Source organism: Falco cherrug, chromosome 20 (assembly GCF_023634085.1).
Source record: "Falco cherrug isolate bFalChe1 chromosome 20, bFalChe1.pri, whole genome shotgun sequence".
Lineage (NCBI taxonomy): Eukaryota > Metazoa > Chordata > Aves > Falconiformes > Falconidae > Falco > Falco cherrug.
Window position 1 is genome coordinate 4,362,960 of NC_073716.1, and position 27,456 is coordinate 4,390,415.

General features: G+C 47.8%; 2 protein-coding genes across 6 annotated transcripts in view; one reads left to right on the forward strand and one right to left on the reverse strand.

The window, feature by feature from the left end:
* Positions 1–9,365, reverse strand: part of CDK12 (cyclin dependent kinase 12) — a 28,266-nt gene extending 18,901 nt beyond the window's left edge. The window contains exons 1-2 of one of the 3 annotated variants that reach the window (XM_055697417.1): positions 7,873–9,365; positions 847–1,731 (exon numbers count right to left, since the gene is read on the reverse strand). In XM_055697417.1, coding sequence (XP_055553392.1) covers positions 847–1,731; positions 7,873–8,924 — 1,937 coding nt within the window. In that variant the 5' untranslated portion in view covers positions 8,925–9,365. The remainder of the gene's footprint in view (positions 1–846; positions 1,732–7,872) is intronic. The other 2 variants (XM_055697416.1, XM_055697418.1) reach the window with 2 other exon arrangements.
* Positions 9,366–9,973: 608 nt separating this feature from the next.
* MED1 (mediator complex subunit 1) lies at positions 9,974–23,736 on the forward strand. 3 transcript variants are annotated; one of them, XM_055697414.1, is made up of 18 exons: positions 9,974–10,141; positions 12,051–12,157; positions 12,980–13,058; positions 13,498–13,552; positions 13,681–13,813; positions 14,584–14,612; positions 14,997–15,068; positions 15,381–15,455; positions 16,040–16,113; positions 16,469–16,558; positions 17,284–17,395; positions 17,709–17,833; positions 18,048–18,166; positions 18,815–19,016; positions 19,198–19,293; positions 19,399–19,504; positions 20,360–20,500; positions 20,678–23,736. In XM_055697414.1, exons 1-18 carry the CDS (start codon positions 10,114–10,116, stop codon positions 23,607–23,609), a joined length of 4,575 nt encoding a protein of 1,524 aa, XP_055553389.1. In that variant the 5' UTR covers positions 9,974–10,113; the 3' UTR covers positions 23,610–23,736. The 3 variants fall into 3 exon arrangements, with proteins under 3 accessions (XP_055553389.1, XP_055553387.1, XP_055553390.1); XM_055697412.1 differs by having other exon boundaries at positions 20,360–23,736; XM_055697415.1 differs by lacking the exons at positions 9,974–10,141; positions 12,051–12,157; positions 12,980–13,058; positions 13,498–13,552 and having other exon boundaries at positions 13,682–13,813; positions 14,516–14,612; positions 20,360–23,736.
* Positions 23,737–27,456: the final 3,720 nt, after the last annotated feature.

Below are 27,456 nucleotides of genomic sequence, written 5' to 3' on the forward strand. Positions count from 1 at the left end.
TGGCGAGGGGGCAGATTTGGTTTTCTTCTTCTCCATCTCCATTCTGGATATTCTGTTCTCTTCCTCCCCCAAAAAAGAAAACCCTCGCAGGAAGGTTTTTCAGACCAGTTCATATCAGAAGCCAAGACCACCATTGGCCAAGACCCAGAGCAGCGAGAGCTACAACTACAGGACAGAATTAAGGTCACATGCTTTGATTAGAAATACTAAAAAACAAAGTTGAAGTAGGTGCAGTTTCACTCTTTCATGTTTAAACTCTTTCAAACAAGCATTACCTACTTCTTAAGTAATACGAATTGTATTACTTAACAATTACTTAAGTTAATCCAACACCATTTTTTACATGCGGGCACTGCCTGCATGTTCTATGGCTTTGGAACACAAATAGCTCTGCTTTGTGTTCTTGTATCAGAATTGTTAAGCTCTTCCCTGTTACTTAAGTAAAGGTTTTGGAGGAATGAAAAAAAAGAAAAAAAATTCAAAATAGGCCTATGCAAATGGCTGCAATGCAAAAGGGTGCATAAATCCCGATCCATGTTTCATTACCATAATAAATATGAACAAAGAGTGATGTGAAACCTTCACTAATCAACATTAGAACAGCAGCCGCAGCTCTCTTTCTCACTGAGATAAGATGTAACTACCTACACAGGATCATAAAAGTCTCCATGTACACCTGACAAGGGCAAAACCACAAATGGCTGTGCAATAAGGCACTTATACCAGCAGCATAGTCTTCACCGTACTCTGCAGGATAGGCTAGTAACTGTCAAACTAACCAAAAGAATCTGTTTATTTCAATGTTTGGCTTTGAAATGCAAACAGGATGCTCTTGTGTGACCTTACCTATCCAAGTCATCTTCCCCAACTAAAATAGGGGGGAGCGGAAGCGGAGGCAATGTTGAAGTTTTCAGGTGTGGGATAGCAGCCGTCACAGACACTTGTGTTTTTGTAGCGACTTGGACAGAGGACTGAGAGTTCACCTGAGAGGATAAAGTAGACGTCCTTGGGTGGGAAGAAGATGGCAAAGACGTTGGGGCTGAAGTAGGGACCTGAACGGGAGTCGGTTGGGATGGTGGCAAAGGTGGAACAGCAGGTGATGGAGGCAAAGGTGGCAACGGCGGAGCTGGAGGCGGTGGCGTGGTTGTCGGCAGAGGTGGTGGAGGTGATTTTATTGAGGGTAGTGGGGGTGGAATCTCCTTCTCTGCTGTGTCTGTCTCTTTCGGAGATAGGAGGTCCTCTACCACTGCTACAGGCTTCAAGTCTTTTGTTCCCGTCTGTTTTGACTCTCTAACTGGAACAGGGTGTTTCCTCTCAGAGTTCTCCTCTGCCTTGATTTTTGTTGTCTCTGCAGGGGCTTTAGTCTCTGCATTCGTATACAGTAAATTAACTAATTCCGTATCTGAAGATGATTTTTCAGACTTAGCAGTTTTGACGACCTTTTTAGATTCTGTTCCGGGCTCCTTCAGTTCAGCTAAGCTGTTCTCCTTTCTAGACAGGAAAACAGGTGAGCCCTTCGCCTCCTTGCCATCCACCTTGGCTGCAGCTGCTGCTGCCGCCGCTCGCTCCTTTTTCTTCCTGCTGAGTTCTGCCCCGAGACTGGAGTTCAGCGGGAGCCTTGTCGGTGATATACTGGAATGGCGACTGCGTGACCCAGACCTCTGCTTTTTACTGTGAGATGATGAGTGTCTTGAATACCCAGGACTTCGGCTTCGGGACTTCACAGACTTCCTGCAGAGAGAAAGGGGAGAAGATAAACGAAACAAAGCATTTCTCGAGCTCTGAGCTACTCACCAACACCAACAGCTCTCTTTGAAAAGAATTCGAATCCATTATTTGTCAGCTAAGTTCAGAGAGTCCATAACACCTGTCAGGAAAAGACACTAAAGCTGCTGAAAAGAGTTTATCGACTAAAGCAGTACAAATTTCAGGTCATCATCCAGCCTTCTCCCCGTGCCAGGACTACCCTGACAATCACACTGTTACGACAGAAATGAAGCATCAAGATGGGACAAGCCTCGAGGCAGAGGCGAGATCACAGATGCATGCACTAAACAGAAGACTTCAGTCGAGAGGTTGAGCTGGCAGTTTACAAATCTTTCACAATAATTATGCACAACTTTAAAGGAAACAACGGATAAAATATGACTAGCCCTCACGGGAATGCTGCCTCAGGAAACCTCTCACTTCAAGCTAAATTTTCCCTCTGTTTTTTTTTTTAACTATGATCAGAAATCAAATCTGCTATATTGCGATTCAGGAGAAGGGCGGGGGGAACAACCCAGGAATTTTAATTCTGTTTGAGGTATGTTCTGAAGGTCTCAGTCTTCCTCTGCAGTAAATGGGCTCTCAATTAGGTACATACGCAGAAATAAAAAACACACACAAAATCTGTGTTGTGATACAAGCAACAAGCAAGGCAGGAAACACCTCACGCCACTGGGTTACACCATGAGCACAGGGTGAAACTAGTCAGAAGACAGCAGTAACCAGAAGTTCAGTGGAGACCTATGTGGAAACAAGATAAAAACCCATAAAATGGAACTGGAAATTGGTGCTTCCAGCGTCCACGTCAGAATTACAGGCAAGACAGAACCGTTGCCTCCACTTTGGGAGGAACTAGGACGCCGCAGGTTAAGGGACACGATGCTTTAACTGTACACGTGGGCTCTGACGGGTTTAGAAGCTGCGTGAGCCAACAGGAAAACAAAAACCATTGGGATCAGACCCTGCAAACACTGTAATAGAAGCTATGCTTGAAGTTTATTTTTATTCTGTGATTTATTACTCAGAACATATCTGGTTTTGAAAATACGAAATTCTCTCAAAACCTAGCTCCACAGCAGATAGAAAAAACACCTCACTGCAAGCAGGTTTAAGCACAGTAGGTGCTGGCTCGCTTGTAATCGTACTCAGAAGGTAATTAACAACAAGGTCTAAACTGTTTACAGCGCTACACAAATGTAACGTTATCCTGAGACAACAAATGTCTGGAAAATAAACTGGAGAACCAAGACAGCCTAATGGGAAGTTCCTCACGGACACCAGCAGCACCCTTCAGGGATGGACAGACCTCTGCCTGCACGGTGGCGGAGTTTCACACAACCCTCTTCCCCTGCTACTCCAAGCACAAGCACGCTGCCCTCTCCCTAGTATGTACAACCCCAAACCTCGTGCTAACAGCGGTCAAAGAACACCTCAGCTGTAGGTAGCCCTTACCTTTAGACTTACAGAATAAATATACAACCAGGAGGAAAAAAAAAAAAAAATTAAAACAAAAGGTGTCATCTGAAGCCACTCAACTATTTTCCTCTTTAACGCACTGCTCTGTAATGGGAATGCCGCTTCAGGGTCATCTCTTTTTCCAAGGTTTCTCCTTAATGAATTAACGGTCTCGGACACAGTCTACCCTTTGGATAGCAGTTCACCTGCCACATCCCAGTGCAACACTGCCAGGAACTGAAAAAGCAGTTCTGTTTTCACTGTGCTCAAAGACATTTGCAGGCTAAGGAAAACATTCCTAATGAATCCCCTAGGACCTAGTTTACTGCAACCACAAAGTTTTGGGGTTAGCATTCCCTATCGCTGTTCTTTCAGGATAGACTGTTTCAGGTGCTGCAATACCCTGTTTCCTGCTCCCTGTCTCACATCCTCCTGCAACAGTGACTCCAATACGACTGGTTGCAGAGCAACATTCTCAACAAAATTGCTTGGCAGATCTGATAGAAAGCAAATTTCTCCCAAAGTCCAATTTTAACCTCATTTTTAATAACGTTACATAGAAATGCAGCCACCAAAGACACCTGTGTAGAGACAAACAAGGGAAAGATAACTGCTGGGGGAAGTGGTGGGGTGCACGGACAGGACCCTCTTACGCAAGGGTTGCTGCAGAAGTTGCAGCAGCGCTTCCAAGAGCAGGGGGTGATCCCCTGCCTTCCATCAGCAAATACACCCGTCCTCTGTTCCACCAGGACTAAACCCACTTATTCCTTCCCCGTGGCCTTCTCCTCTCCACAGGCACCACTCACACCTTTTCTCTTCTGTTGCCTAATGATAATTACCTATAGTTGTTAGAGCGCTGTCATTTCTTAAGCCCATTTTGCAGCTCAGTGTTTACAGCTTCTTTGTTAGACCTGGAAAAGGCATCGCATCCAGCAGCTTGTCTGCTTTCCCAGCTCTATCAACACAAGCAGTAATAATCACTCTGCAACAAATATTGCCTTGTATTATTAAACCATCAACAGCCCCACCACAACCACAGCACAGTGCTTGTGGAGGGGTGGCCTTCCACAGCAACACTTGCTTTTATCACTGTTGGATAACAAAAAAAAAAAAAAAAAAAAAGATGCAGTAAGACAGAAGATGCACAGGCTTTCTGAAGACTCTTTCCATGCCCTGGAACAATCTTTTCATGCCTTTAGCAGCAGCCAGTTAGTTAGCACTTTCACCCTCCATGTGTGTTAAGGCAACACTCTCTAGCTTACTCGCTTCGCTAAGATTATCAGGGGTGGGCGGGGGGCAGTTCGGTCTCACATGCAGTTCTTTTTCTGGATAGAAATACTCCAGGGTTAAAAAACACCTTATCGTCTCTCTAGCACAGGAAATTAGAAATGTAAGATACTAACCATGACAACTGTGAATTAACATAAAGAAGTCAGAGACGATGGCTCATCTAGAAAATCCAAATAAAAAAAGCATTACTCAATTAATTTAACTGATACGATCAGAAGATTAGAATGGTCTTTGGAGGAGGGAATGCTAGAACCCTCCAGACCTCCTCATGCTGAAAACGACCACAGCTAATAGCTATTAGTAGAGGTGACCCTGAATCAAGTTGGCAGAACAAAGCCCCACATCCACATACTTCCACATTATCCACTAGACAAACTCCTAGGACTGCCTACAGATATTTTTATTGCCTACAGTATTTTATCTGCTCCAAACCACAACAGATGTTAAGAGTACAGTGGGAACTAGTAACTGGGAAGCCTGACTGAGTGCCCCGTGTTCTAATTGCTCAGGAAACAAGCTCAAACAGAAGGCTAAAGTTTCTTATTTATGAATGCCCAACGACCTTTTGCCACGGCAAGAATCTGCGTAACAGTGGCCACTACTACAGCACGTGCACGCACTCACACTTAGCAGCTATACTTAGTACAGAGCACAACCCACCTTCAGCAAGCTGAAGGACTCTGGAATTTCTTCTTCTAGTTTTAGCTGCAACGACAACAGTTGCTACAAGGAATGGCAAGCCACATCTGTTATTTTCCCTGCTGACCAAATCATCCTCATTTCCTCCTAAATTGAAAGCAAGTTGTTTTGCACAGCCATTTGAAATGCAAACATTCTGTATATTCTCCAATCAGCACAGCACATTGATTCAGTTTCCTAACACTGTGTTTTGGACATGGAAGATTAAAGAAAACACAGAATGCGCTAAAAAAAAACCCACCCCAGAACACAAACTGGATCGTCGGTAGTGGAAATACTTCAGTGTCCCAGAAAAGCCTGTGTTACCTCCTCTGAAGAATTTAAGCCACAGTCAGATGCTCGCTGCCTAAGTGAGCGTGCCAGTTAAAGATGTTTTCTCTCCAAAAGTGTTCTGGCCCCTCCACAGGAGCCAACACAAGAGGTCACGCCGCTGCTCCCCAGCTACTCCAGTGCAAAGTCAGCTGCTTCCATTTACACACTCATCTGCAGCAGATGAACCAAAGCTGGCAAGGAAGGCTCAGGCCAATCCACTCCTCCAGGTGAGCTCCTCCTGAACTGCCGTCAGCAGAGGGGCAGCCCCACCACGGGCTGCTGGAGCAGGCATTAGGCCATCAACTTCCACAGACTGCAAGCTCAGTGAAGCAAAACTAATGTATGAATTATAACTTACAATTTGCCTAACATAGGTAAAATGCATTAAATCCCCCTCTGTCCCTTTACTAAAATCGCTTCAGATGGATGTTTTCTGAAGGTGTAATCCATGGCTTCTGTTCTGCTTTAAAAGAATACGTAACAGAGTAAATTATCTGCCCAGAAAAGAGAGAAGAGTAGCAGGTTATCAACTGAAGTCAGAGATTCAAAGAATTCAGTACAAGCTGAGCGTAAACAGTAAGTAACCTTTGGAATCTATTTTGGTTTGGGGTCCAGCATTTTGTCAGTGAGTCAAAGATGCCCTTAAAAAGTTTCTTATGCGAGTATGGAAGTTCAGGGAAGCAGCACAAAGTCTCTCAAAGTTGCTCCCATAATTAAGATGAGGAAAATGTAACTGCTTGATCTCTCAAATCAGAAGTAACTAGCCATTTACAGAAAAAGTAAGCTTCTCCTGGGAAGTGGAGTAACCTGGGGGAAAAAAAAACCCACCTCTTAGTATACTGCTCCCATTTCCACATGGTTTCTCCCTGGTTAGAGCTGAACATGGACATTTAACAGGTGCCATAATACACAATTATATCATGAATTATACATACATTTTCTACTACTGTATTCTTACTCTTCCAAAAGTATTAGGAAATAACATGCAAGAGCAACGCCACCAGGGCAAAAAGGACTGAAGGGATGGAGAAGTAAAGCAGCAAGGACTATCCCTCAGAACCTCCCAGGTGTACGCAGAGAAAACAGGGCAGAGGAGAAACAGCCTGAAGGAAATTTTCACTATGTAAAATCACAGCAGAAATAAGTAGATTTTACGTAACAGCTTCCAGGGTGCTAAAACCAACACACCTCTCTCGCAGCAAGGACAAAGGCACTATTTCAAGCCCACTATGGAAGACGGTATTCCTGAAGTTAAGAGAAGAGCTTTAGCAACAAAGGCCAAATTCCAAAAGCCCCGCGTTCTTTGGGAACTGCTGATCACATAAATGCGCTCTGGAGGCAGCCTCTTCGCACACAGCTCCTGTTTGGACCAGAGGATGCAGCACAGCTAACACAGCGCAGAGCATTTCTATAGCGATTACATTCCAGGTCACATCTTAATTGCCATGGAGCTACAACCAAAGCTCCCCAGCACCCATGGTGACAACTGGAAACTCACTTAACATAAGCTGAAGCTAGAAAAGAAGAATCAACATTAGACTATGTATTCGTGCATGTAACAGGATGATTAACGAACAGCTGAAATAAAACACACAGAACTACCTTCAAATATTAGTTGCCTTCTGTAGCAAGGTTACTGACTAAAGAAAAGAAAAAAAAAAAAAGTATAGTTAAGCAAAAATACAGCTGGTTCCTACTTGCCCTTCCAGAATGCCCCCATTTCAGAATGGAAGCAAGAAACTCTAGTACTGATAAAAGAAAGTTTAGGCTATAAAGATGGAGTTTACGTGTGGTCATCTCTAATTCAAGGAAAAAAAAAAGAAAAGCTAAGTCAGTTCAGAAAGAGCAAGATACACTCAAAAGAAGTGAAAAAGCGTGATCAAGTCCCCACACATTGCAACCAGATAGAAAGGCTTCCAGAAATAGGTGAAAACATTCTCCCTGGCTGAACTGCTCACCAGGGAAGCACACCAGATCCCGCACCAGGAGCTCTTGGCTCCATCTCCCTTCAGAGCACAACCCTCCCCACAAGCCCTGGCCCTCCTGCAGGGGCCACCTCCAGAGGTGGGTGTAATTTAATCCCAGGAGCTCATCCAGCCCTAGGCCTCTCTGCTGACAGCCAACATGGACGCTGCCTACCACCACTCAGGGAGATGTTTTCCAGAGTGTGACCACCACTTTAAAGGTAACTGCCACGAACCTAACCAAAGGGATTTCCCACAAATCACTCTGCAGCCAACTTAGGCAGCTGGTGACCTGGGCCCCAGCAAGATGCGGAAGGGGGTTAACCCCTCCCATGGCCAGAGCCACCCCGACCACTTCCCCATTCCCCAGGGCAAGAGCACACACCTGGCAATGGGACTTCGGCTCACAGAGCGCTTGGTGGCAAAAGGGCTGCTGGAGCGCCGGCGGCCGTAAGGGCTGGGTGACCTTCCGCTGTACGACCCGCTGCCTCGCTCGTAGCTCGACGAACGCCTCCTGTTATAGGGGCTTATGGACCTCTGCCGCCGGCTGTAAGGGCTGGGAGAGCGTGTGTTCGACTGGTAAGCCACGGGCTCCTTGTAGGGTGGGCTGATTGACTGTCGGCGCGAGGAGCCGCCGGGGCTCTTCCTGTAGGGATCGTAGTTACTGGATGTGTGAGAGCGGGGAGGGCTGAGGTCGTACTCCTGGATGTAGGAGGCTCCTGAGGGGCTGTCGTCCAATTTCGGGCTGTCAGACCATTTTCTGTGAGGACTTCTGGATTTCCGCTTCGGACTGTCAATTGTTTTGTAACTTTTTGGAGCATCCCTTTTCCGATGGCTTTTGCTGCGCTCTTTGTGGCTGGACTTGAGCTCTCGGTCCTTCCTGGATTTCTCCTTGTGTGCCTTGGCCGACCGAGACTCCTTGTTGCTACTCTTTGAGGACAGGGACTTGGGGTGCTCGTCGCTCTCAAGGAGTCTCTTGGAGGATCCCGATATTCTCTCCTTGGTGGACCCGGACCTGCTGGATGCCTCCAGGCTCTTTTCTAACTTCCTCTCTTTTTCTGCCTGTTTGCTCTTCATCAGCTCACGCACGCGCTTGTGCTGGTGGTGCCGGTGCTTCTGTATCCTCTCGCTCCTGTCGGCTTTCCTCTCCTCGTTCTCCCTCCTGTCCAGCTTGAGGGCCACATCATCGGAGAAGGTATCCGAATCCGAACTGATATCATCGTACTCCACCAGCGGCTTGATCATCGCACCCAAGGGTGCTGCTGTCTCCTGGGCTGCCAGCGGTGACTCCTTGGAGTGCCTGGACTTATGCCTCTTGTGCCTGGAGGCCAGCCGGTGCCTCTCCTTGCTGTTTGAGCTGCCGCTGCCAGGCGCGTGCTGCAGGGACCCCCCGCCGCCCCCGTCCTTCTTGCCCCCATGTCTCTCCGGGTTTGGCATTCCTCCTCCACTGTGCTCGAGAGAGGGGAGGGGGGGAATCCTCCAAAACCCCCAAACTTCAAACTTGCTCAGCGCCCGCTCCTGGCACCATTCACGCCGGCCTCGGCCCTCCCTGCCGCCAACACCCCCTCCTACATGGGGAGCGGGGCAGGGAGCGCGGGCCCGCGGCGGCTGGAGGCCCCGCAGGAGGCGGAAGGGGAGCGGGGAGGGGGCGGGGGGGGGCAGGAACCGGGAGGGGAGGGGGAAGGGCACCGGCCTCACCGCCTCATCCGAGGGGCCCAGGCCCGGAGGGCAGCGCCGCCGCGGGGGCGCCCCGGGAAGGCGGGGCCTGGGCCCGCGATCCCTCCCCACCCCCTCAGCACCGGGCTGCCGGGCCCCGAGCGGATCCCTCAGCCGGAAGGGCCCACCGGGCACCGCCGCCGCCCGCGCCCCCCCGGCCCGGCCCGGCCCGCCGCGCCCCACCGCCGCCCCCCGCTCACTTCCCAAAGCGAAACGGCTCCGCGTCCAAGGGGGGCACCCGCCAACTCTCGCGAGAACCCGCCGCCTCTCGCGAGAGCAGCGACAAGCAGCGCCACCGCCGCCCTCCGCCCCGCGAACGATCCCGCGAGACCTGACGGAGGAGGGGAAGCGCGCGGGGCCCGTCCTCTCGCGAGAGCTGCGGCCACCTCCCCGCGCGCGCGCGCAATGACGCGCTCGCCGGCTTCGAGTGAAACTTTATTTGGGGTGCGGGCGGGGACAGCGCCCCCTCCCTCCCCTCCACCCCGTAACGAATCGTTATGGACGCGCCGCCCCCTCAGCGCTGCGAGGCCTGGCACGGTGTTACCGGTCCCGGCTTCCCGCCGCTTTGCTGCGGGCTGAAGCCGTTAGGCTGGCGGCGGGGCCTGCCCGGCCTGAGGGAGGGCGGGAGGAGGGAGGAGGGGGCGGGGGGCGGGGCTTGCCGCCACACGCCGCGCCCGCCCCGCTCCATCCCCTCCCGCGCTCTCGCGAGAAGTGCCTGCTCTCGCGAGAGGTGGGGAGCGCTGCGCGCCCGCAGCGCAGCCGCGGCCGGAGGGATGGCGGCGGCCGCCGCCGTGTGAGGCCGGTGCGGAGCGGCCCGGCCGCGGCTCCCCCCTCCCTCCCTCCGCTCCCGGCCCGAAGCCACGCTGGTGCTGCGGCCCGCCTGCGGGCCGCCCGTCCCCCGGGCCGCGGTATGAAGGCGGCGCCGGGCGGTGCCGAGGGTGAGTGCCGCCGGCGGGGCGCGGCTGGCGCTGGGGCTTCCCGCCGGCGCCGTGAAGGAGACGGGCCGGACCCCGGCGCGGCCCGGCCTCGGGCTGGGACCGAGGTGCCTCCCTGTGGGGCGGCACAGGGGCTGCGGCCCTGGAGGGAGGGCGAGGGTCCCGCGGCCGGTGGCACCGTCCTAGGCTTTCTCCGGCGCCGTGGCTCGTTCCCCCGGTCGGGCCAGTGGGGCTCGATGCAGGCTGCGGGGCGGGCTCCATGTGGAAGGAAATAAAGGCGAATGTTCTCCTCAGGCGGTGGCCGCTGAGGCCTGGCAATGCTCTCGCTGCCCCTGGGCTGCCGGCGAGCCCCGGGCTGTACACAGCCCCAGAGGGACCCCGGCTCATGGGGGTGAGGCCGTGGGCGCAAACAAGAGGCTCCACCTGAGCGTCAGGAAACGGTTTTATCTCTCTGAGGGTGCCCAAGCACTGGCAGAGGGTGCCCCGGGATGCAGTGGGGTCTCCATCCTTGGAGCTGTTCATGAGCCGTCTGGGCAGGGTCCTGGGTGGGCAGTTTGCTGCGGGTGGCTTGGCTTGGGCTGGGTGATGTCTAGAGGTGGTTTCCCACCTTAGCTGTCCTGCGATTCTCGCGTAGCAGAGAGGTATAAAGTGTCTGAAACTGCCTATTTCTTTCCTACACTTGGATTTGTTGGGGTCTGCATTAGGTCTGCAATTTGTACTTGCAGCAGTGATGAAAACAAACCCTTGATATTTTGCAGGTGAGGGTTTACTCTGTAGTTGCATGCCGTAGCAGTTAAAATGTCACAGACATCTGTTTGCCTTGGACACACTAGCGCCAGTGACAGGGTTTGTTTTGGCAGTGGTGGCCCCTGGGATTTTTTTTTGACAAACGCAAGTGTAGGAAAAACCTGTCTGTTAGCAAAAATGACAACGTTATAATGCTCCTGAAACCAGCGTTCTCTTTGTGCGTGTGTCTGAATAGATGGTAGGGAAAAAAATGAACCATTTTATCTTGGAACTTTTTTTGGCTGAACTGTCCAACACTAATGTTTTGCTTAGTCACTGATCCCATAGCCCTCATTTTCTCTCATCAGGGAGATATTCATAAGAGTGGAACTTTTTAAAACACACAGAAATGATGTTCTAGAACCACAGGGCTTAGATGGGAGTCTGTGGGATAAGAGAGGTGTTTTGTAAAGGCCGAGTAGGTTCTAGGTTGGTAGAGATCCATGACCCCTACAGTTGTCTGCCGCATCGTTGTTTTGCAGTGTATGGAGCCGTGCCCTGCCTCTAGAACAGCACCGCAGAGGCACCAGCCCTCAGTTTCAAGCTAGTGGGAGGCTGGAGTGTGTCTGATCAGGGCATTTGTGACAACTGGCAGTTGGACCCATTTGGTTGAGGTTTTTGGTGATGGAAGGGTCTGTGATGGTCTTTACTGCACAAGAAGTTGGAGAGCTGGAAGAGAGAACAGGAAGAGGGAAGGGGGATCCAGGAAAGAAAGCTTAACCTCGCTGCTTTAACACGATGTGTTCTACACTCTCAGTTTCCTGCCCAGGGAAAGCTTTATCTTCAGACCATGCTGTTGTATCTTCAAACAGTGCCCCAATATATTCCTGTCATGCCAGGACTTAGCATCGTTCAGAGTCCATGCAGAATAGGAGCTGGGCTTTTTCCCCGAGAGGCCCGTAGGCATTTTATGGTCCTTTAGGTTTTGGTAGCTTGTGATATATCCTTAACATTTACTTAACCTTAAGGCCTAGGCTGCAGGGATACATGAGCAGTAAATAAGTGTTTTGAAATCGTGTTTAGCTTAAAAGTGGAAAGTATTTTCAATACAACTGCCAAACTGTTTTATTTGTTAACCTTCAAGTATTGTCTCATTCTTTTTTCTGAATATTCCTGTGTCTTACAGAGACGGAGAAGCTGAATAAGATGAGTACCCTCTTAGAAAGACTTCACGCAAAGTACAACCAAGCCAGACCTTGGACAGAAACCATGAAGTTAGTCCGTCAAGTCATGGTGAGGATTGTTGGGGTCTGAGCAGGAGGGCTTCTGGTGTTTCTTTAGTAATAATTCTGTTGTTGGTTTGCTAGATCTCTTCAAAGTGCTTTAGGTTTTGTTCAAGCCTTGGCTTCCTCCTGGGCCAGCGTGGTTGAGGCGTGTCAGTTATTGCACCCAACAGTGTGCAGGGGAGGGAGTGATGTCTGTAGCTTTTCTGTCTGGCGTGCTTTTGCCTTCCCTAATTACAGCCTCCTCCTCTGCAGCCTAATTGACATGGGGCAGCTGTCAGCTCGGTGCCAGGAAAAGGGTCAAACCTGTGGTTTCAGCCAGTGCTGGGAAGCCCAAACCATTCTGCCGGTTGCTTTTTCGGGATGTTACGTTTTGTAAAGCAATTTGCTCCCTGTTTGGTAATACTCAAAGCTTGGTGCTGGCTTAGTTAAACGTGGTCTCTGAGTGGGGGGAAGGAGCAGCAGGAGGCAGGGGAGAGCTACATCAAAGGTTTCCGTGTGTATTATGGTGTTAAAAGTTTGCCTGTCTTGTTCTTTCTCTGTAGTCTCTTAGGTAACTCTTAGCTTATGCCTATTAAAAAGTTGCTACAGTCTGTTCTTCCAGATGAGCAAGTTGCTTAAATGAAAAATCAATTCCAGGCCTGCCTTTGTTACCTCCTTCTGAAATAGATACTGTTCTCCTACTGGAATTAAAATGAGGATGTAATTTTGGGATGAAATCTAACTTGCTTTTAATTACCTAAATAAACCTCACTTGACTGAACAAAAATTGCAATATTTCCCTCTCACTGAGTGATACACTAAAAGGACATTTTTATTCTATCTGACTAAGGAAAAGCGAGTTGTGATGAACTCTGGGGGGCACCAACATCTGGTGAGCTGTTTGGAGACTTTGCAGAAGGCATTAAAAGGTTGGTACGTTCTGTACATGTGCTTTACAAACCGCTTAACAGTCATATGCTATGGAAATACTCCACAACATTAAAGCAGGCAAGCTTGGTGCTGGCCCATTTCACAGTATTCCTGGTGGGTGTGCGCTCACATGTACATAAGCACACTTATCCTAGTCAGTACCAGTCAAGATTGTCCGCGTTACTTTTATTGTAAATGCCCATACCTGAAGTCCACTTGCAGAAGAAAATCCCTTCTCGCTTGGCAGTTCTGAGAACATTTGCTTTTCTCTATGCAAATTGTTCTGCGTGTATTTTGAGTACAGATAATGTATATAGTCGCTCATGTGAAGACGTGGGAGGGAGTAACTAGTTGAGATTGGTTTTACTGCCGATGCCTCGCTCCTGGGGAAATGTTGAATCATTTCACTAAGCCTTGTTCTTTCCTCTCTCCATCTAGTATCTTCTCTGCCTGCCATGACAGATCGCTTAGAGTCTATAGCTAGACAAAATGGGTAGGTCTGCTTCTTTATTTTATGGCTGAGGCTTTTCCTGTTTATCTGTACACATCATAATCTCACTGCTGGTTTGATTGGTTTTTTTGTGTGCATCTCAGCAATTTTTGTTTTGTTTTGTATGTAAGCCTTGGATCTCACCTTAGTGCAAATGGCACTGAATGTTACATCACTTCAGACATGTTCTATGTGGAAGTCCAGTTAGATCCTACAGGGCTGCTGTGTGATGTCAAGGTGGCTCACCATGGAGAAAACCCCGTGGTATGTATTACTGACCAAGACGAGGGTAATGCCTTTGTGTTTTTGGAACTGCCGTTTCGGCTCCCTTTTGTTTGAACAGAGGAAATGGATTATATTTAATGTTTCCCTAGACCTAGCATTACACCTCTGCTGCTCATTCTAGTGGAAAGTAAAAGCCTCCATGGAGTAGTCTGTTCTTGTGGGTTAATCTCACCGGCCTAGTGTACGTGTGCAAGGACTGTTTTCCTGATGGTCTCTCTTTTTCTCCAAGTGGTTTTATAACAGCAAAATTATATGAGGAAGTTATCGCTGTGTTCCTGAGAATTTTGTTTCTGGAGGAAGGATAGGGAAATTAATCTTATTAAAACTTAGATCTGTGAGTGGGAAGTATTAAAACGTGGAATGCTGAAAGAAAATGGCTTAAATTCCCTTCTGCACATGCATGAGAGTTTGAGCTTGCTATTTACATTGCCCTAGCCACTCTTCTGAAAACAGACCATTTTTAATATCTCTGTAGAAGATCATAGGTTTTCAACCTGAAAGCTTCACAATTTTAAAAGTTTATTTCAAATTAGTCATTTAAGAAGGAAAGAGTATTGCTTGAATTCTTCCGGAGGGGGCTGACGAGCAGAACTAGAACCATAGCAATGTGTAGTTGTGAGCATTGTATTCCTTCTCGTGAAAAGCTATGCTCACAAATTTTACTGTCCTAATGTTTCACAGTTGCTGTGCTGCACAAAGACTGAAGTTGCTTCATTCGACATTGATATCGTATGTCCTTTCCTTTTCAGAGTTGTCCAGAATTGGTGCAACATCTGAGGTGAGCAACAAGAGTTGTTTGTTGCAATTTCTGACAAGCTTTTCTTTGCGGTAGTGATCTGATGCTATTTTATGTCTGGAGATGCAAAATGTTTCATAACCATCCCTTTCCCACAAAATCTCTCTGCTTCTCCAGGGGGGATTTTCTGGCTTTGGTTCAGATGCTTCTGATTCTGACTGCTGTGCATGGTTTCTTCCAAGCCACAGCGCTACATTCATGGAATTTTTAAAGCTGGATCACTAGAAGAATACGTTTTGTAGCTTTCATGTAGCAAAAGTCTTTTCTGAAGTGACTTAATATCTATATTAGTATAACTTTTTAAACCACAACCTTATCTGTTACAAATTTGGATACATGTTAACTTTTTTCCCTACTTCCTTTCAGAGAGAAAAATTTTGATGAGTTTTCTAAGCATCTAAGGGGGCTTGTGAACCTATATAAGTTGCCAGGAGACAAGTAAGTCTCAAATATATTTATTTACATCCACATACATAAAACTAAACAAAATTACATGCTTAAATTTTCATTGGGGGTGATCCTACTGACTTCATCACCATGGCTTGCATGTGCACGCAGTGGGTGGGAGGATTTAATGTGAAGTGGGAATGCAGGCTGAAAAGTTACAATTTCTAAATGCTCAATCTGATGGCAAGTACTGCAGCTTGTCAGCCGGCAGTTCTGTGAGTTGGATTTCATTGCTTGGTCCCTTTCAGTTTTTCTTATATTGTTTTGTTGTTTGTTTTGTTGTTTGTTTTTTTTTTTTCCCAGCAAACTTAAAACTAAAATGTACTTAGCTCTGCAGTCCTTAGAGCTGGATCTCTCAAAAATGGCAGGGATGTATTGGTAAGGACATCTATATGCTTTGTTGTTTGGTGGTGGTGGTTTGTTTATTTCTTAATAATGCTGCATCACAGTGGCCAGTTCTGATCATGCCAAGTGCTGTGTATCCATGAAGTGTCCGGTTAGTGCCTGTATCATCTGATGCTATTTTTAAAAAGTCCAATGCTGAGGCTATAGGTGGCCTATGGTAGCAGGGGAATGATGTATATATGTAAAGAAAAAATGCCTAGAGCTCTCTGAGCAATTCCGTTGTAACTGCAGAATTCGATTGAGAGAAAGTCTAAAAGGCAAAAAAAAAAAGTTTATAATTAGATGGACTAGTGTTAACATGTTTTACAGCAAGAAATTGAGAAATACTTGACAGTCTTTCACTGCTGTAGATTCAGTGGATAAACCATGCTTTTTTTACTACCAAGAGTAAAGTAGCTTTTGTTTTGCCTGTAACAGTGTGAAGTTTAAGATTGCTGCCTCTGTGTGACTGAGAAGTGTGTGTATTGAGCTAAAATCTTAGACTGCCACAAGCACGTAAATTTTGGCAGCAGGTGTGACTCTGGCTTGCTGCAGACCTCTGATTGCCTCTCTTGCAGGCAAGCCACCAATGCAAATCCCCTTGACAAGATTCTTCGTGGCAGTGTTGGCTATCTCACCCCCAGGAGTGGAGGTATCTTTGATTAACACTTAGAAAAGAATAAAAATGGCTTTGTTCGGGGTCCCCATAACGGACATTGGTTTCACATTAACTGGAAAATGCTAATCAAACTAACAGAGGGTTGAGGTGGCTGAGTATTTTTGAGTCCCACAGGATCCAGAAAGCCAGCTTTTCTTTACAAAGCCACACGGAGTAATTTTATGGCAGATGGCCATGTCTGTGCCTTTGACAGCAGAGAGCAACTTTTTCAAGGTGTACGAGCAGCTCTGCACAGTGTGGGTTGTGTTGTTGTGTGGTTACAGGGGTTAACAGCGGTTGGGTTAACTTGTATCGTCGGGATGCCTGTTCAAAAGCTTCTCTCCTGCAGGTCTCCTGATGAATCTCAAATATTACGTCTCGCCCTATGATTTATTTGAAGATGGCACTGGAGCCTCCGTTATTTTGCATGAGAACAATGGTAGGTCAGCTTTAGAAGCTAGTGTGGACTACTAGTGCTTGAAGGAGAGAAGAAAGCAGAATTCCAGCAGTCTGGCTGCCCTCTGCTGTCACCCTGTAATAGAGGAAAATCACAGGTTGACTTACAGAGGACATGGGTTTAATAAGCTCATTTGACCATCTTGAACCTTGTGCCTGTTCTGGAGTTTGAACTGGGCTGCTGCCAAGGGTGGTGGGGTGACAGTCTGCAGGCAGAGCCTGTCTCCTTAGGGTGAATTTCATCATTAAGATAGGTTTTATTTTATTGTGGGGGAATACTTGTTGTCTCTGCCATCTTACCGGAAGATTATTTTTTATGCATGTACATGGACATCCGTCTCTCACTAAAATGTCAAAGCCAAGCACCAATTAAAATTGAGGCTGGTCTCAGGAAAGAAGAGAGTGAGGCTGTCCAAAACTATTATTTGTTTTGCTTTGTAAAGAGCGCGCTACAAACTTGCAAATGTATCTGGAATGTATTTTAAGAATTATGCAGTTGGTCTACCTTGCAAGAGAAAAATAGAGCATTAGGTAGCTTAACTAGTTGGGCTGTAGACTGTTCACTGATAAAGGTGAACGCTGAAAACTGTGCCTTCTGGAGGAAGTAAGATAGTTCCAGCGTGGTGATATTTAATTCGTAAAGCTTGTGTTGGTTTTTTTTCATCAGCTTATGTTGGTTTTGGGTTTCTTCCTTGCTTCCTCTTGCAGTTCCTCGGTCTTTGGGTATGAATGTGTCAGTAACAGTTGAGGGAACCATGGCTATGTACAAACTTCCAATTGCACCACTGATTATGGGCTCTCATCCAGTTGACAGCAAAGGGTAAGCAGAGGACGCGTCTGCCAGGTCATTCTCAGTGGCCTTGTTCAGATGCAAATTCAACATTCTGTGGAAGTCAGAGTGGGGAGAAGACTGTGTGACATCACGGCATTCTATAAGGCACTTAAGTGCTGTCTTTAAGCCAATAAGTACGTATTTCAGGCATGTGACATGCTTTTGAGGAGCGTCTTAATTTTTAAGAAGGTCTAACAGTCTGCTTGTGTTTGAGTGAACAGTGAATTGTATGTCTGTTTGTAGCAGAAGCCGGAGTCATGCCCTGCATCTAATAAGATCTTGTATTCACCCCCCATTGCAGAACTCCGTCTTTCTCGTCAATCACCAGTGCCAACAGCGTGGACTTACCGGCTTGTTTCTTCCTGAAATTCCCCCGTCCCATTCCAGTGTCTCGAGCTTTCATTCAGAAGCTTCAGGGCTGCACAGGTGGGTTGCAGATCCATCAAGCAGATATTCCTTAGGTTTTTATTAATAAACTTCTGCCATTTTTTAATGCAGGACAGAAAAGTTGCTCAAGGTTTTGTGCTCTTTTCAGTAAAACCTGGATAGGTTTCCTTTGCTAGATGGTAACACTTTCTCTGGCCCGCTGTCTCTTTCTGGCACCTGGGTGCGATCGTTTTGTGCCATCTTGTTCCTTCAGGTATTCCATTGTTTGACACACCACCAACATTTGTACCCTTGTATGAGCTGATCACACAGTTCGAGTTATCCAAGGAGGCTGATCCTTTACCTTTAAACCACAATATGCGCTTCTATGCAGTAAGTATGTTGTTACAACCAGGACGTTGTACTTGTAGATGAGCAGTCTGGGGATTTTCATCTGTTTCAGGTATCTTTCAAGTAGGGTAAAGGAAATTCATTGATACAGCATTTATTCATGGGGAAAAACTATACTATCCAAGCATTAGAATACAGATACAGATGGGACCACGGTAATCAGGAAAATTAGATAATGAAAAATCCATTGCTGTTGAAACGCAGCGGCAGGAATGACAGCAGAGGTATGGGATGGAGCCTTCCCAGGTTCCGTCCCTTCCTCTTGTTTGGACTGTAATGTGTGGCTGAATGGATCACATCACTTTGAGGGAAATGCTAGTTCTTAAATTTATCAGTGACGGACCTCTTGTTAACTTCAGAGGATTTCTCTTTTCCTCGGAAGGGATGCCGTAGTGTAGGAAAACTGTTTTAGTGGGGACGGGGAATACTGTTCAATAGTACTACTTCTGAGGAGCCAAAATTGTGTTTTCCTTGTTCAGACTGGAAGGAAAGCATCTTCATTGTTTGTCGTTTTCAGCTAGAAAGGTGGCTTGGCGTGACTTGGATCTGGGGCCCGCTCTTTCCTTCCTAGATGTCTGTTATTGCCTTGTACCCAGCAGTAGTTGGAGTAAAGCAGAAATTGTTTGTCAGGCTCTTCCAGGACAGCAGCACTGTTACTTTCTGAACAAAGATGCTCCTCTCCCAGATGGAAGAAGCCTTCAAGGAACTCTGATTAGTAAAATCGCCTTCCAGCACCCTGGACGGGTTCCTCTCATCCTCAATTTGATCAGACATCAGGTGGCGTACAACACGCTGATTGGCAGCTGTGTCAAGCGAACAGTTTTAAAAGAAGGTGGGTACCACATCAACTGGCCTAGTATGTGTGGATAAGAAACCCTGGGTAATTTTCTGAGGTGTAGGAGGAAGAAATTGGGCCTGTGCTGCTTTCCTTGTTGGGTTTTTTCTTCTATATGGGGGTATTCAGCTGGTTCATCTCTCGTGTTCCCTAATTTAATGGTTCCCGTGTCTTTCAGATTCTCCTGGGATCCTGCAGTTTGAAGTTTGTCCTCTCTCTGACTCCTGCTTTAGTGTATCCTTCCAGCATCCTGTGAATGACTCCCTAGTGTGTGGTAAGTGGACTCAGTAAAAGCCTGAGTGTGTTTACAGGAAGGATGGCAGGGTCTTCTTCCACTGTAACCAGGATTTTGATCTCTTCCAAATGCCTTCCCTTTTAGTGGTAATGGATGTGCAAGACTCTACTCACGTGAACTGTAAGCTGTACAAAGGGCTGTCCGATGCTCTTATCTGTACAGATGATTTCATTGCCAAAGTTGTTCAAAGGTAAGCTAGATTTTCTTTGCGCCACCGCGCCCTCCAAATTCTACAGATGAACTCTGTGTCTGTCTCATATTTATTCTGGTGGTTTAGGAGCCTTTCTGTTTGTGGGTGAGTTTTAGTTGTTTGGCAGAGAGGAAAGCTTGGAGCCCTATTGAAAATTCCATTCCAGCCGCTGAACCATAGCTACTTATTTTTGAGCGTGTCTCCAAGGTGCCTACCTATTTATGCCTTCTACTGTAGTCGGTTGCTTTCTACCTTTTATAAAACATGGAAGTGCTCCCCTGCCGTTTGTCATTTACACAGGCCTTTTGTCAAGGCTCCCCTGCCCTAGCCACCATTCAGAACACGGCAGAATGTTAAGAGGGCACAGCACAGACCTTTGGAGTGAGAATAGCTGGCTTTGCTTTCCAAGCATTACAGGCTTGTTGTCCTTGAGCAGAACATGGCATTATCGTTGACGTTTTACAGGGTTGCAGGAAATTAGGTTTGCCAAGCTCAGGCAAAGGTGTTTTCTGGCAGAGTCAGGGTAACCACCCAGACTGCATCCTGTGCTTTAACTGCAAGATCATGATCTGTCAGCTGTTAGTTATTAGAGTTAATTGGTTGATTAATTCTCTCTTTGTGATTGCAAGGCAATGCATAAAGGCACAGTTGTCTTGTGGCTAGGTAAGTGTGATGGGATAAGTGTAAATACAAGCAGAGCAGCAGGGCGTTTACTGTGCCTGGACCTGTTGCTCTTTTTTGCCTAAGAGCCTTACTGCTTGCTTTTATGTCTGACGAGGTTGTTAAAAAATCTTCAGCGAACACTGCTATAGGGCAGCAAAACGCACACTAACCACTTTGCCTTGTGTCTTGCAGATGTATGTCCATTCCTGTCACCATGAGAGCAATTCGTAGGAAAGCAGAAACGATTCAAGCAGACACACCAGCCTTGTCCCTCATTGCAGAGACAGTAGAAGATATGGTGAAGAAAAATCTTCCCCCAGCCAGCAGCCCAGGGTATGGCATGACCACAGGCAGCAACCCAATGAGTGGTACCACTACCCCAACAAACACTTTTCCTGGGGGGCCCATCACTACTTTGTTTAACATGAGCATAAGCATGAAAGAGAGGCATGACTCGGTGGGCCATGGGGAGGACTTCAGCAAAGTGTCTCAGAACCCTATTCTCACTAGTTTGTTGCAGATCACAGGGAATGTGGGGTCTACCATTGGCTCAAGTCCAACCCCTCCCCATCACACACCACCACCAGTATCCTCACCAGCAAGCAACACCAAGAACCACCCCATGCTCATGAACCTTCTTAAAGAGAATCCCCCTCAGGATTTCTCCACTCTGTATGGGAGCAGCCCTCTCGAAAGGCAGAACTCTTCCTCTGGCTCCCCCAGAATGGAAATGGGCCCTGGGGGGAATAAGCAAAAGAAAAAAAAGTCCCGCATGCCGGCCGACAAGCCCAAGCATCAGACTGAGGATGATTTCCAGAGGGAGCTCTTTTCAATGGATGTTGACTCCCAGAATCCCATTTTTGATGTCAACATGACTGCAGACACCCTGGACACCCCTCATATTACTCCAGCACCCAGCCAATGCAGCACTCCTCCTACTACATACCCACAGCCTATACCTCACTCGCAGCCCAGTATTCAGAGAATGGTTCGACTTTCTAGTTCGGACAGCATTGGAGCTGATGTTACTGATATCCTTTCAGATATAGCAGAGGAGGCTTCCAAGCTCCCCACCACTAACGAGGACTGCCCGCCCATTGGGACTCCAGTAAGAGACTCTTCTAGTTCAGGACATTCACAAAGTGCCCTCTTTGACCCAGATGTTTTTCAGACGAACAATAGCGAGAACCCGTACACAGATCCAGCAGACCTCATAGCAGACGCTGCTGTGAGCCCCAACAGCGATTCTTCAAACCATTTTTTTCCAGATGGAGTAGATTTCAATCCTGACTTGCTGAACAGTCAGAGTCAAAGTGGCTTTGGGGAGGAGTACTTTGATGAGAGTAGTCAGAGTGGAGACACCGATGATTTCAAGGGCTACGCATCCCAGGCTCTAACTACTTTGGGGGTGCAAGTCTTGGGGGCTGATGGGGGGGAAAATAAATTTAAGGGGAGCAATCAGTCTGATACGGTAGATTTTAGTATTATTGCAGCTGCAAGCAAAGCACTGGGGTCCTCTGACATCATGGAGCATCACAGTGGAGGTCAGAGCCCTTTGCTGAATACAGGGGATTTAGGAAAAGAAAAGTCTCAGAAACGGGTAAAGGAAGGCAATGGTTCTGGAAGTAACATGGCAGGTCCCGGCATAGATGGGAAGCCAGGGAAGCGCAGCCGGACGCCATCCAGTGATGGTAAAAGTAAAGAGAAACTTCCAAAGCGGAAGAAGCAGGAGACAGATGGGAAATCTCCATCTCACAGTTCATCAAACAGGCCTTTCACACCACCAGCCAGCACAGGTGGGTCCAAATCTCCTGGGAGCTCAGGCAGATCTCAGACTCCTCCCGGTGTAGCTACTCCTCCTATTCCAAAAATAACCATTCAGATCCCAAAAGGAACAGTGACTGTTGGCAAACCGTCTTCACATGGCCAGTATACCAGTAGTGGCTCTGTCACCTCCTCCAGCAGCAAAAGCCACCATGGCCATTCTTCTTCCTCGTCCTCTTCTTCCTCCTCTTCAACCTCAGGCAAAATTAAAAGCAGCAAATCAGAAGGGTCTTCTGGCTCAAAGATGAGCAGCAGCCTCTACTCGAGCCAAGGCAGCTCAAGTTCAGGTCAGTCCAAAAGTTCGGCTCAGTCGGTGGGAAAGCCTGGATCCTCCCCCATCACCAAACACGGCCTCAGCAGCGGTTCTGGAAGCACCAAGATGAAACCTCAAGGAAAGCCATCGTCACTTATGAACCCTTCCATGAGTAAACCAAACATCTCTCCATCTCATTCGAGACCCTCGGGAGGTTCTGACAAGCTTGCTTCTCCCATGAAACCTGTCCCAGGTACTCCCCCATCATCTAAAGCAAAGTCACCTATCAGTTCAGGTTCCGGAGGCTCCCACATGTCTGGGACTGGATCGAGCTCGAGTATGAAATCGTCTTCAGGAATGGGATCCTCTGGGTCTATGTCACAGAAACCACCTCCTTCATCCAATTCTTCGACGGCATCTTCATCTTCCTTTTCGTCTAGTGGGTCTTCCATGTCTTCATCTCAGAACCAGCATGGAAGTTCCAAAGGCAAGTCTCCAAGCAGAAACAAGAAGCCATCGCTGACTGCAGTCATAGACAAACTGAAACATGGGGTTGTCACTAGCGGGCCTGGTGGAGATGACCCGATGGATGGACAAATGGGGCCAAGTTCCAATTCCTCAAGCCATACTATGTCCTCTAAACACAATATGTCTGGGGGGGAGTTCCAGGGCAAACGTGAGAAGAGTGACAAAGAGAAGTCAAAAGTCTCTGTTTCTGGAGGATCTGTTGAGTCTTCCAAGAAGACTTCAGATTCCAAAAATGTTGGAAGCACTGGAGTGGCCAAAATTATCATCAGCAAACACGACGGTGGTTCCCCTAGTATTAAAGCCAAAGTAACTTTGCAGAAACCTGGGGAAGGAGGTGGGGATAGCCTAAGGCCTCAGATGGCTTCTTCCAAAAGCTATGGGTCTCCTCTGATCAGTGGATCTACTCCAAAACACGAACGCTGCTCTCCCAGCCACAGTAAGTCACCAGCATACACTCCCCAAAACATAGACAGTGAGAGCGAGTCGGGCTCTTCCATAGCAGAGAAATCCTATCAGAACAGCCCCAGCTCTGACGATGGCATTAGGCCTTTGCCTGAATATAGCTCAGAAAAACACAAGAAGCACAAAAAAGAGAAGAAAAAAGTGAAAGACAAAGACCGGGACAGAGATCGGGATCGGGATAAAGACAGAGACAAGAAGAAATCCCACAGCATGAAGCCGGAGAGCTGGTCCAAGTCCCCAATTTCAGCTGACCAGTCTCTTTCCATGACGAGCAGCGCTATCCTTTCAGCCGAGCGACCATCCCGGGCTAGCCCTGAGTTTTTGATCGGGGAAGAAGATGATGATCTCATGGATGTTGCTCTAATTGGCAATTAATTTTTCCTAGTGTCTTTAAAAGATGAGCTGTATGCGGGACCTGCGGGTTCTGGAGATTGGAAGAAGGAACTCTTCATTGCAAACCTGCCACGTTGATTTTTATGGGGTGTGTTTGAAGAGGGGAAAACCAAAAACAAAACAAAAAAGTATTTCAAAGGATCTCCAAAATCTGAAGAGAAAGTGTGAGCGCCAGCAACTCATTCGGCAAGCCAGGTTCCTGACTGTGGCCTTCATCCTGCAGACACTTACACTCATTCTTAATTTATAAGTATTAATTGCCCCATTAGAGTTAATGGGTATAAAGCTAAGCATGAGTGTAAGTGTGGGAGCAGACCCCAAACTGGTGCAAACAGACATAGGCTATTCTGAGACAGTCAGTTCCCCTGCCCCTCTTCCCGTTCAAAATAAGTTGCTTTTGTATTTAGGAAACTTTAATTATTTTAGGGCATGTTTTAGGGTTGGGTTTTCCTCTTTTGAAAAGGGTGGTTGGAAGAGGAATCAAAAAAGGTTTTTTAATTTATTTTATTTTTGTGGCGCTGCTTCGTTCAATGCTTGATTCAGTGTGGTGCTGAGCAGCTTCATCTTCCTGTGATAACGAGCTGCTCTGCAGAATCAGGCACTGTGTTCTGATGGATATCAGGATTTTCTTCCAGGTCACGGTGATGAAGGATTGCTGTCTTGTCTTTGACTTCCCTTTCATTTTAGCTATTTATTTTTGTCCGTATCCAACTGCCTCGTGCTGCTTGGTTTCACACAGTCTCTGTTTTAATTGTATGATGCAGAGCCCAAAAGGACTTGGGAATTTGGGTAGAGCCCACGGATTCGGGCAGCTCTGCCCACGTGCAGCCACCGTAGCTTTGGTGAAGCTGGTGACATTCTGGCATGCGTTGGAGCAAATCTAAATTGTGAAGGACCTCCACTGTCTTCACCTGAGCGTTGCTTCCTTGTCAGCCTTAGCAAAGAGCTTCCCCAGAACCCCCCGATGCTGCATTTGTAAAGCGATGGACTGTAAGCCACACACGTCCCGGTCCTTCGAGCGCTTTAGAGCCATGCATAATGTATCCACTACGAATACTTCCGTTAATGTCGATAGAACAGCTCGCGTGCGTTCGCGGTTCAAACCATGGGCCTCGTTTTCTCAATCTCTTTCTGTTGCTGAGCCCTTCAGGGTTTTGTTTTGGGTTTTGCTTTTTTTATTTTTAATTTGAACTTGCAGCGTGCTTCTCGAATAGTACTTCTGATCATGCACATGAGTTGCCTCCTCTCTCTGGGAGCTGTTAGCCTGGCAGTGTGAGTCAGCCGTGTCCCGGTGTTAGCGGTGACACTGCTGGAAAAACAGCCCCTAACTGGTTCATCTGGGATAAGAATTGCAGCAGAAGCAGTGATTTCCTTAAAAGATGGAATTTCACCTTTTGGCTGGAATTAGGAGCATAACTCGGGTATCCTCTGTGGTCTTACCTTGTGGTCCCTGAAAGGGAAAGAGACTCAGGAGAGTGTTTTATTTTTAAAAGCAGTTAAATGTGTTCACTGAAGAGGAATGCGGGAAATCAAGAGTTCTGCAAACACATCTTTTGAATTACATGCTAAGCAGAATCCCGCTCCTGTTGGATTTTGCTGTTGATTCCCAGAGGCCAGGATTTCGCCCATAGGAATGAGAATAATACTTTGCCTTTGAGGATGCAGTCCGAAACAGACGGCAAGGATTTTAAATTTCTTTTAAACCACAGAGATTTCCAGCCCTCTGTATGGTCTGACCCCAGTGATACCCCGGGCAAGTTATTTCTTTTCTGGCTCATTCAAAGCCATAGCGAGGCTGATGGCTTTTCAGTAGGGTGGCAGCTATTTAGTTAATTGTCGGGATTTTTCCACCTCTTCCCTCCTGCTTTTAGCTTCATTCCAGGGCTTCTGCAGAATGCGGGAACCTGAATTTCTCCAGGTCTCCCTTTCTTGTACTTTCCCATTCATCCTTTGTTCCTTGTGGCCTGCACACTGTAGCTTCCCCCACCAGCGCTCCCATCTTCACCTGCTGAGATGATAGGAAGATTGTGAGATGATAGGAAGATTGTGAGATGATAGGAAGATTGTGAGATGATAGGAAGATTGTGAGATGATAGGAAAATCATAAATAAAGTCTGAACCTGGAGCAGATGACATTATCTTACACAGCATCAGAATTGTATAACTGCAGGGTGTCTGTGAAGAGGATGTAAGAAATACACCACCAGATGAATTTATCTGGAGACCCTGTTGCTGCAGCTGCATCTCGGAAATGATGCCTGTTCAGACTCCGACAGGTTGTCATCTGTTTTCATGCTGCCCCTCAGTTTTATTTAATTTTTATTTTTAAGTTGTTTTATGAAAGCCCTTTGATCTGCTCTGGGTTGCGTGAAAGCGTGCGCCGCCTTCAAAAAGAAACTTCCAAGTCGAATCAGGGCTGGGGATTTGACGGGACTGTTTGCTGGACTCGTTGTTAGTCGGAATCATGTTGTCCCAGTTATGAAACACGGTAAAAAATTGGAAGGAAATTCCGTATGGCGTCATCCATCGGTAACACAAAAATGCATGTTAAAGGCAAGAGCTGCACCTTTCCTCTCCACTCGCCCAAGACCAAAGTTCAGCATCCTAAATCTCTCCTGTGGAAGGCTGGCATCACTGCCTGCAGGAACAGGGAAAAAAGTCTCCCAGTCTCCCGGCCCCACCGCTGCCAGAGGCGCGTGTCCCAATTTAAAGCTTTTTCACCCCAATTTGGTGTGCTTTGTGCGATGTAAATCATGTGAGAGAGAAACCGGAGCCGGGTCCCAGCTGCACGATGCTTCTGTGGTGGCAACGGGAGCTGAGGTATGCGCCTCGAAAAGACGTTTTGATGTGTAAATGCTCGGTCTCTGACAAATGTTTTATTTTTAAAATATTTTTGCTTATTCTCGACAATGATTTTACATCTTTTCAGTATTGGAAAGATAAAAGGTGTAAACAACACAAATCAAAGCCAAACCTTTTAATCTCAGGTGGTGAAGCGCAACATGGAGATTAAAAGAAAATGGTTTGTTTCCTAAATGGTCGTGATGTAAATACCTGTCTGGAAATTAGCTTTTTTTTTTTTTTTTTGTAAATACCCCCAGCTCCTTTTGCATTCTTTTTGGATGTAGAGTGAACTTTCAACTTTTTTGGAAATATTGCAGAGAACGTGTTTATTTACATGCAAATAAATCTCTTTGGTACAAAGAGCTCTCGGGTCTCTGGAAGCTGCCGGCGGCGGGGGGGAGGCTAACACCCGCACCACCCCAACCCACGCCCCCCTCCAACCCCCGAGACGACCCAAGCCCCGGGAGGCGGCGGCGGGGAGCGCCACGCTTGATTTTCCCGCGGGAATGACATCACCGTGACGTCACGAAAGCTCGGCCTGCCATTGGTAGAGCTCCGCGGTCTTCCCGCTCCTCCCGGAAGGGAGCGGAGGGGCGAGGGGGTGTCCTCGTCCCTGTCCCCCCCAACAAACACCGGGACCCCCCCGACCCCCGCGGTGGCGGGGAGGGGGCTGCACCCCCCCCGGTATGGGCGAGGGGACCCTTACGGCCCCCGGAGGAGGGGGGTGGGGTGGGGTCCCGCAGCCCCCGGTGCAGCGGGGAGGGGGGGGGCGCCCCCCGCAGAGCCCCCCCCCCCCGCTCACACCGGGGGGGGGGCAGGAGGACGGGGGCGGCTCCCCACACCTCCCTCCCCGCCGCCGCCGCGCGCCGTGCCCGGCGCTGGCCAATGAGCGCGCTTGTTATTGGCAGGTGCCGTGTTTTTGTTTTGGGTTGAAGTTAAGGCCGGAGGAGACGCGGCGGCGGCGGGTGGAGGCCGCGGAGCCCCG

Coding starts and splice junctions, on each gene's coding strand:
- MED1 (XM_055697412.1), top strand. CDS start 10,114: ATGAAGGCGGCGCCGGGCGGTGCCGAGG. Junction 13,814..14,583: donor ACCATGGAGAAAACCCCGTG/GTATGTATTACT, acceptor TTTCCTTTTCAG/AGTTGTCCAGAATTGGTGCA. Junction 15,456..16,039: donor AAAATGGCAGGGATGTATTG/GTAAGGACATCT, acceptor CCTCTCTTGCAG/GCAAGCCACCAATGCAAATC.